The sequence below is a fragment of the Aegilops tauschii genome, chromosome 3 (genome assembly GCF_002575655.3).
Source record: "Aegilops tauschii subsp. strangulata cultivar AL8/78 chromosome 3, Aet v6.0, whole genome shotgun sequence".
In the NCBI taxonomy this organism is placed as follows: domain Eukaryota; kingdom Viridiplantae; phylum Streptophyta; class Magnoliopsida; order Poales; family Poaceae; genus Aegilops; species Aegilops tauschii.
The window spans coordinates 525,016,701-525,026,249 of record NC_053037.3 but is presented as its reverse complement, the minus strand read 5'-3'; the positions used below and the strand labels follow the sequence as shown (position 1 = coordinate 525,026,249).

Below are 9,549 nucleotides of genomic sequence, written 5' to 3'. Positions count from 1 at the left end.
CACGCCATCGAATATGTAGGGATGGATTGCGCCACGGATTTAATGAGCACTTCTTTACCCCCCGCTGATAAGCACTTCTCCATCCACCCTTGAACTCGCTTCCAGATTCTGTCCTTGAGATATCTAAAGGATCCTTCCTTTGCTCTACCCACATCCGAAGGTAAGCCTAGGTATTTCTCTGATAAAGATTCATTATGAACATTCAAAGTTTGCTTGATCGACTCTTTTGTCAAACAGGCACTCCTTTACTGAAGAAGATGGAAGACTTTTCCTGATTTATCCTTTGGCCAGAGGCGTTGCAATATGTTGTTAGTATATCTCTGACTCTTGTAGCACTCTCATCGGAGGCCTCAAAAAATAGCAAACTGTCGTCGACAAAAAGCAAGTGGTTAACTATAGGAGCATTTGGAGCAACCTCTATCCCACACACTGCCCCTTGCGCCTTCAATAAACACGATAAACCCTCGGCCGCTAGCAAGAACAGGTAAGGCGATATAGGGTCTCCTTGCCGCAAGCCCCGGGAAGGCCTGAAAACATCCAAGCTCCCTCCATTAAAGAGAATAGAGAAAGAGACCGAGGACACACACCTCACCACAGTAGCAATGAACCTAGGGCTGAATCCCATCTTGGTCATCACTGCCTCGAGATATGGCCACTCCAAACGATCGTATGCCTTCATCATATCCAATTTTAGAGCACAATATCTGTTACCTTTGACCCTCCTGGTTTTCATGTAATGCAAGCACTCGTAGGCTGTTATGAAGTTATCCGTTATAAGGCGTCCAGGAACGAAAGCCGACTGCTCTTCAGAGATGATATCGGGGAGAATGGATTTCAGCCGGTTTGCTAAGACATTTGAGGCGATCTTGTAGATCACGTTACAAAGGCTTATCGGCCGAAACTGTCCTAAAACTTTTGGGCTCGCTATCTTGGGAATTAAAACAATGAACGTGTTGTTAATCTCCTCCGGTGAATCTACTCCATCGAGCACTCGAATGATCATTCTTGTTACCTCATCCCCACAAAGTTCCCAATGCTTCTGAAAGAAGTGGGCGGGGAAACCGTCCGGGCCCGGTGCTTTGGTCGAAAACATTTGGAAGAGGGCTTCCTTTACTTCCTCTTTGCTGTAAGTTTCATTCAACCTTGAGTTCATTGTGCCATCCACCCGCACTGGTATATGTGATAGCACCTCTTCCATGCCAATAGTGCCCTCCGATGTATACAGGTTTGCATAAAATTTCGTTGCCATGTTGGCCAGCTCATCCCTGTCCGTACAAACGGAGCCATCCTCCCGGTTCAACTGTGTTATTCTGTTCTTAGACCTTCTCGCGCTAGCTTTCCGCTGAAAAAATTATGTATTCCGATCACCTTCAGAAAGCCAGGTGATGCGGGATCGCTGCCTCGCCATTATCTCCTTCCGATAGGCTAGTTCTATCATTCGATCCTCGATAGCTTTCTCTTCCCGGCTGGGACCCGTGCGTGTCGGTTCCTCTTGCAGCAAAGCTAGTTGGCGGCGAAGAGAACGCAGCTCCATACGAACAGAACCAAAAGTGTGCGGCCCCCATCGCGTCATGGCCGAAGAAACATAATGCAGCTTGTTTGCCAGCTCGGACACCGAACCCGCAGGGCCATCTTCATTCCATGCAGCTTCCACAGTTGCTGCAAAGCGGCTATCTGTCTCCCACGCGCACTCATAGCGAAATGGTTTATTTATGTTCATTCTCTGGTTCCCAACCTCCAAGTCATTCAACAATCGGATGGGACTATGATCAATCTTCGCCGCTGTCAGGTGCTCCACGCTAGCAAATGGAAACAAGCTCGACCAGCTAGATGTTTCCAATGCTCTATCCAGCCTGACCCTACAATATTGTCCACCCGTCACCCGCTTCTCAAATGTCCAATCCAAACCCTTATAACCCAGGTCCGACAAGCCAAAACATCAACAGCCTCCCGGAACCCAGCGATCTGCGAGCTGTCTCGGGTGTTTGGGCCCATCTGCTCTTCTTGGCGCAAAATCTCATTAAAGTCGCCGATGCAAACCCAAGGCAGGGTACTCTCTCCTCGCAATCTCCTCATCGTGTCCCAAGTTTTATATCTCAGGCTCCTATTTGCCTCCCCATAGAAACATGTCAAACGCCATTGCACGGCGCCTGGTTCAGAAACCCATGAGTCAATGTGGTATTGAGAAAAGTTTTTTATTGCAAGATCAATAGTTGATTTCCAGAAAATACATAGTCCTCCACTCCTTCCACTACTTGCTACTGCAAAGCTACTATCAAAACCTAACGAAGCCGCCAAACCCTCCACTCGGTTCTTTGCTATCTGTGTCTCCACTATACAAAGCACCGACGGCGCACTAGCCTCCACAAGAACGCGGAGCTCACGTACTGTCGCGGGGTCGCCAATCCCACGACAGTTCCGGCATAGGGTTCTCATCTTGACTGGCGGCCCTCCTCAAGGGAGGCCGCCTCACTGTTTTGCTCCGAACTTTCTCCTATTTCCCCTCCTTGACGACGCTTCTTTATGGTGTGATTTTTCTCTGGCGTAGTAACCACCGCAGATGGGCCAGTTGATGGAGTAGTTCCTTCGATCATCATCACCGTATCCGCAACCTTGCCCGACAGGTTCTTCAACTGTTGCCCCCCAATGTGAAGCGTTCCATCCGCAGTCACCAGCCTCTTCCTCGCCCCCTTCTCACCTCCCCTCTCGACCAGAGCGCCCCGTTCATCCACATCCATCTGATGCGGGGCGTGAAAAACTCCTTCTCCTCCCTCATTCCTTCCTCTTCCTCCCACCGGTCCTCTACCTCCCCACGCTCCTCTATCTTCTCCACCTGCCGTCCGGCCTCTTCCCCTTCCCCCTCCCGCTCCTCTCCCTCCACCCCCAAAGGGCCGAGTAGCAGGCATCTCTGGCTCCCATAACAGCCAATCGCCCCATTCAAAGGTACTTGGATCATGAACTCCATCACCGCATTCATCAGCAAGGTGTCCCATCAGTCCACATGCATAGCAAAAATCAGGAAGCTTCTCATAGTACACACTATATTTCTTCCGTTCCTTCAAAGTAATGTGTACAAAGCGAATCAGAGGGATGTTGACATCCACATAAACCATAGCCCGCAAAGTGCTAGCCGAGTTAATCCTCCCCTCATTCATGATCACATTGAACGGGGGGTCACCTACTTTTGCTGCCACTTTTCCTGCCAATTCTCTCTTCCTAGTGAGGCCATCTGGCAGACCCTTCACCCTAGCCCACACCGGAATCTTGTCAAGTTTAAACTCCTTCACATCTAAGAAACCATCATACTCTTGGATCACCACCGGTGCCCTTCTGAACAGCCAAGGCCCTCCCTCCATGATCTTCCTCCAATCCCCCAAGCAGTGGTATTGAACCAAAAAAAGGTTTGGCACCTTGATGTTGAAAGTAACCCCTTGCGCCGCCGCCCACGCATTGTGCATCTACTGCAGTAGAGCCGCATGGCTGAACGGCTTCGTCGTGTGGACACGGAACAGCGCCAACCAGCGGACGTCCTTGATCAGGTCTTCCACCTCTGCCGAGAAATCTAAGTCTTCTTCTTCCTTCCCATGGAGCTTCATCCCAACCAACTGGTCCTCCAAACCGAGATCGGAATCATGGAGATTCCCATCTAAATCCTCGATCTCATCCTCATGTACCCCCATCTCCGCTGTGCTTCCTCTCACTCCGCCCGCTCTCCCGATTCTCTCTACATCCCGATCTTCATCGCCCCCCATCACACCTCCCGATCCAATCTGCGCTACCGCCGCCGCCGCCGATGCTAACCCCGCCGTCCCGCCTTCCTCCTTTCCCCCTGTCTCCTGCTGCGTTGGTTCCGCCATGCAAACGGATCTGCATGGCAGAGATAGGTTGATCTCACCGGCAGCCGAAGAAATCCGGCCCCTAGCGAGGGTTTTACATGGACTCTGGCTTAATCGCCAGAGGAGAGGTGGAACCCTAAACCTAGGGGAAGCACACGGCCACACACACTCCTCTTTTCTCTTGATTTTTGAGTGGACACATTTCGTCTATTCGCTCTCGGCCCACAGAGGAAGGGCGCTCACACCTCACGGCCCAGCAGTCCAGCACTAGCCTCACTCCCGAACACAAACCCCTGCGATTTTGCCTCCTCCTCCGGTCTCGCCGTCGCCGTAGCCACCGCCACCGCCGTACAAGTCCGAGCCCCCGCGCCACCGCCCCCCTCCCCGTCCGTGCTAGTTCTCGCCAGGCCGGTGCCGCCCCTTCCTAACCGCCTCGTTCCTCGCCGCGCCGGCGCTCGCTTCGCCAGTTAGCGACAGAGGAAGGGAGTGGCGACGATGTCTTCGTGGGAGGACGAGGACTCCGCCGCCGCGTCGGCCGCGGCGACCACGGACGTGGAGCTGCTGAAGCGGGCCTGGCGCAACGAGAAGGCCGCGCCGGAGATCCTCCACTTCGACTCCGCCCTCGTCTCCCGCGCCCGCGAGCAGATCCAGCTCCTCGTTAGCCCTCCCACCCCCCCTTCTCGCTTCACTGCCTCTATTGGTTGCCCCCCGTTCTTCACAACACTGAATGTTTCTGATTCTTGACGACCTGTGCGGCGAAACCAGGAGGAGACGCTCGACGACTTCACGGATAACGGCGTCGACGACCTGGTGGTCTCGCTGTACCAGATGGACCTCGACCGCACGCTCTTCCTGCTCCGCTCCTACCTACGCCTCCGCCTGCAGAAGGTCAGGCTGAATCCAGCCTCTGTAGTCTGTGCCCCGCAGTGGTTCAGTTGCTGACCGAAATGTTGCATTGTTCGCAATTACCTGACCTCATCGTGCTGCTGTCTGTAGATTGAGAAGTACATGTTCCACATCGCCAATTCTGAGGACCTCTTGAGCCGGCTGTCGCAGCAGGAGCAGCGATTCGCCAAGAGGTACCTCTCTACTCAATTGGACCGTCTAGTGGTTGTTTGTGCTTGTTTTGTGGCTGAAGTGATGCTCCCTTGTTGGGTTTGATATGTCGGAAGCTGCAAGGAGATCATGGAGAAGCATCTTGAGCAGTCAGTGCTGTCAAAGCTTCCCTACGGTTATGACTCGGTAACGAGGCAATCCTTATCGAGCACGGAGGATGACATGGGTATTCCACTTGATCTTGAAATTAGCATGTTTCTTTGTCATACTTTACTAGTACATCAGTTGTTTATAGATTCAGCCATTACATAAGCTACTCAATATGATGGTTAGTACTTCACCATTTAAAGCCAGCTTGATATGTATCACATGTTGACATTTCATTCAATTAATCTGTGACAAATAGGTTTTTTGGGTCCTGGTCAGGGCATAACTGACAAAGAGGCACCTACAAGTTGATTTTGGGTAACATAAATAAGTTACCAGGTTCATAAAAAAGCCTCACTTGTACACTCATGCCTCTTGGAGTTTCATTTGGTGATATATAGTTCAGTTGGTCTGGAATATTCCTTCCTGAAAACTATGCTCATTAGTGAATAGTAATGGAGCAGTAAAAACAGTTTTCTAAGAATAAAATGGCTTGCCGCACTGGAATGTAACTGTTATTTGTTTAATAAAAGCATTTGATCATAGCAATGTGCTTTATAAGCAGCTTATCTTGAAGGTTTTACCATTCGTTTCTTGTCTCCTACCTGAGCTTGAAATCCCTGTATGCAATGTTGTATTGGAATCATCACTCTTGGCTTCATCTTGTACTTAAATAATATTCTGATGCAATTTGAAAGTGAAAAAGCAAGTGCATGACTGCACATCATGATAGGGAAGTCTGGGGCAGTGGTTACAGAGCCGTAAGACACTAAAATACATTACATGCAAATAGAGCATGACATGTTAGGAGAGTCAATCTTAGACTGTGATGGTGTGTCTTTCTATCATTTCTAAGATTAGTCACCAGATTTTCACGAGTCCCCTCAGTCAGCCAAAGATTCATGCTGACAATTTTATATTTTGTACAATGGTTGCAAAATGTAACCCTAGTTCTCCAGTTACTGCTGTATATTCAGTTTAGCATTTTAACCTACCAGTCAGTAATAACCAACAACTGACATGGATGTTATGGAGCTGATTCAGTAGTCAGTAGTCAGTACTGTATATAGGCATTAGCGAGAAAACCTGAACCTTACTTTTCAACAAGTGCCATGGGTAAAATAAAGTTCATAGAATAGCTATGATGTCCAATGTTAACAACAGATGTGGGGACATCTTTTTTATTGTTCATGTACGTGTTTTTATCTATCCTTTTTGTTGCTGATTTGCTGAAGATGTGAGAGAAATGTGTTTGTAGCATGTAATCAACTTTGAGACACTATCTCACTTGGTTTTCGAATGCCTTGTGCAGTTCCAGAGCCTCAGCTTGACACATTTGTCTTCTGCAAGACCAAGAGTGACGTAGGAGCATTCCAGCTAGACGACGTGTAAGTGCCCAAGCTCACATGGTTTTTGTCATTTCACTTCCTTGAACTGTGCTAACCTGTGGTGCTTGCTTCCATGAAGAGGGGAGGAAGTTGTGGATCTGGTGGCTGATGACTTGTATGTCCTTCGGTACAAGTCCATCAAGGGCCTTGTCGAGGCTGGTCGAATTGACCTTATTTGATGTGAGCCACAAGGCTTAAACAGAAGACAAAGGTGCCAGAATCTTCTGGATTCTAAACAGAAGACAAAGGTGCCAGAATCTTCTGAATTCCTTGTAAGGTACTCCCTCCGTCCCATAATATAGGAGCGTTTTTTACACTAGTGTCGTGTCAAAAACGGTCTTATATTATGGGACAGAGGGAGTAGAAATGAAGTGGTTCTAATATGTGTACTCTAGAACGACCAGTTATGAGACTGGACTATCTTTGTATGTATCAGTAATTTTTTTGCTTTGTCTGAATTGTCTCCAACTCATGTTCTTCAAGAATCAAGATTGTTATGTTGTTGATAAGAAGCATTCAGATCACCAGTGGTGATCAAAAGCTTTTGCATTGTCTTATCAACTTAAGTTCAGCATCAACCAACCAGCAGAATATTTGCTTTCGGCAGTGATCTATCTACATACAAACAGAAGTACTTTAACATGTATCTGCCTTTGTTGGCGATCCATTGCTGGCAATGTTGTGTGCAATTCCACTCAACTTTTGAAGCTCAATGTTTGCTTCGACAAAGGTTTCAGCTGTTTCGCCACAAAATGATGATCCCAACGGTCGACAGGATGAACAGTGCTGCTGATTTAGAAAGCTGGTCGTGTACAAAAGAATTGCGTTGAATTTGTACCGCGCTCAAATGACTGACCCGCCGCCATTGATAACCATGAAATGAATCGCCATGGCGAAGGGTGGCAACTCACCGACGCCGTCAAGGCTCAAGCAATCGCAAATCATAAGCAGCACGCATGACGCGGCAGTCGCCACGCTAGACGCGTTTCCACTGGCACCCCAACGGGCGGCGCCGAGCTCAGCCCATCGTGCACCCCGGGCACGATGGTCGTGCCACCCGGCGTGGCCTACAACGCGGCCATCTCGCGCTGCTCCCGGGCCGGCCTGCACCCGCGCGCGCTCGCCCTGCTCCACGAGATGCGCGCCCGGGGCCTCCACGCCGACGAGTACACCCTCCCGTCCGCCCTCAACTCCGCCGCGCTCCTCCGGCTCCCCGCCGACGCGCTCCACTCGCTCCTCCTCCGCGCGGGCCTCGCCGCGCACCTCCACGTCGCCAACGCGCTCGTCGACGCCTACGCCAAGCTGTCCCGCCACGGCGCCGCGCGGGCCGTGTTCGACGAAATGCCGCGCCGCGACGTGGTCAGCTGGACCTCCCTCCTCACCGGGCTCGCGCGCTCCCGGTCCCACGACTCGGCCCTGCAGGTCTTCCGCGACATGGTCGCCGCGGGCGTCGGCCCGGACGAGTTCGCCGTCGCGGCCGCGCTGAGCTCGTGCGCCGGGGCGACGGCGCTCGAGCTGGGCCGGTCGGTGCACGCCGCCGCGGTCCGGCTCGCGCTCGACCCGTTCCTCTCCGTCGGGAACTCGCTGGTCTCCATGTACGCCAAGACCGGTTCGCTCGGCGAGGCCAAGATGGTCTTCGACGCGATGCGGGTCCGGTGCGACCCCATCACGTGGACGGCGCTGATCGTCGGGTACGCGCAGAACGGCCGTGGCAGGGAGTCGCTGGAGATCTACGGCGAGATGGTCCGGTCCGGGTGCCGGCCGGACTACATCACCTTCATCGGGCTGCTCTTCGCGTGCAGCCACGCCGGCCTGGTCGACGCCGGCCGGGCGCACTTCCGGTCCATGCAGGCCGACCACGGCATCGCGCCCGGGCCGGACCACTACGCGTGCATGGTGGACCTGCTCGGCCGCGCCGGGCGGCTCGACGAGGCCATGGACCTGCTGAACCGGAGCACGACGAGGCTGGACGCCACGGTCTGGAAGGCGCTGCTGGCCGCGTGCCGGACGCACCGGAACGCGGAGCTCGCCGAGCACGCGGCGGGCATGGTGTGGAGGCTCGACCCGACGGACGCCGTGCCGTACGTCATGCTGTCGAACCTGTACTCGCGGGCGGGGAGGTGGGGCGACGTGGCGAGGGTCCGGACGTCGATGAAGGCGAGAGGGATCACCAAGGAGCCCGGGTGCAGCTGGGTCGTGGCCAACGGCGTGACGCACCTGTTCTACGTGGAGGACCGAGGCCACCCGCGTGCCGCCGAGATCTACCGGAAGGCGGAGGAGATGACGGAGAGGATCCGCGGCCAAGGGTACGTGGCGGACACCGCCTGGGCGCTGCAGGACGAGGGGCCGGAGGGGAGGGAGAAGGGCCTGGCGCACCACAGCGAGAGGCTCGCCGTGGCGTTCGGGCTGCTCGCCGTGCCGGCCGGCGCGCCCATCCGCGTGTTCAAGAACCTCCGGGTGTGCGGCGACTGCCACGCCGCGATCAAGATGGTCGCCCAGGCGTACGGCAGGGAGATCGTACTGAGGGACGCCAACTGCTTCCATCACATGAAGGATGGCGCGTGCTCGTGCGGCGACTACTGGTAGGTAGGTTCAGCCGGTCCGCCGATGAGCTTCAAGTCGAGCATGAGCTAGCGCGCCATGGGCAGCAGTGGCAGCCACTTTTTCGTCGACACCTGCATTATTTACAGCACACCACACCACACCACATACACATCATGATGAACTAAGCATGAAACTTAGCATGCAACTAATCAAGTACTCCATGCTTGTACTCCCTCGGTGTTAAAAACGTTCTTATATTTTAGGACAGAGGGAGTAGTATATATATTGCATGCATGTGTGTATCCTCCATCCTCTTGCAACCGGAGTTTCCAGAAGGGAATATATCTCCGGTAAGGCAAGAACAGCACAGTACCGATCATGATCAAGACCCGAGAAAGAGGCCCCGAAAGCAGGGTATTGTAACAACATGCAACTGCATCCCTCACGTACACGCATTGCCATTTCTGTTTAGATCGTGGTCGACATAATCAGATAAAAGAGAAAAAAAAAACTCTCCCAACGAATTTCTTTTGGAGATTGTAAATTCATCGAAGCAAAGAACCGGACGATGCTCGCTT

General features: G+C 52.6%; 2 protein-coding genes across 2 annotated transcripts; both read left to right on the top strand.

The window, feature by feature from the left end:
* The first annotated feature begins 4,055 nt into the window (after positions 1-4,055).
* On the top strand, positions 4,056-6,972 carry LOC109773647 (DNA replication complex GINS protein SLD5). The gene is made up of 6 exons (XM_020332348.4): positions 4,056-4,493; positions 4,602-4,724; positions 4,833-4,915; positions 5,009-5,118; positions 6,352-6,427; positions 6,507-6,972. Exons 1-6 carry the CDS (start codon positions 4,332-4,334, stop codon positions 6,604-6,606), a joined length of 654 nt encoding a protein of 217 aa, XP_020187937.1. The 5' UTR covers positions 4,056-4,331; the 3' UTR covers positions 6,607-6,972.
* Positions 6,973-7,330: 358 nt separating this feature from the next.
* On the top strand, positions 7,331-9,254 carry LOC109773661 (pentatricopeptide repeat-containing protein At2g03880, mitochondrial-like). Its single transcript, XM_020332369.4, has one exon. It carries the CDS (start codon positions 7,472-7,474, stop codon positions 9,011-9,013), a length of 1,542 nt encoding a protein of 513 aa, XP_020187958.1. The 5' UTR covers positions 7,331-7,471; the 3' UTR covers positions 9,014-9,254.
* Positions 9,255-9,549: the final 295 nt, after the last annotated feature.

Bases quoted from the DNA above. Each gene is read 5' to 3' on its own strand.
- LOC109773647 (XM_020332348.4), top strand. From the start codon at position 4,332: ATGTCTTCGTGGGAGGACGAGGACTCCGCCGCCGCGTCGGCCGCGGCG. The intron at 4,725-4,832 runs GTCAGGCTGAAT...TGCTGTCTGTAG, and splicing joins TACGCCTCCGCCTGCAGAAG to ATTGAGAAGTACATGTTCCA. The intron at 4,916-5,008 runs GTACCTCTCTAC...ATATGTCGGAAG, and splicing joins GAGCAGCGATTCGCCAAGAG to CTGCAAGGAGATCATGGAGA.
- LOC109773661 (XM_020332369.4), top strand. From the start codon at position 7,472: ATGGTCGTGCCACCCGGCGTGGCCTACAACGCGGCCATCTCGCGCTGC.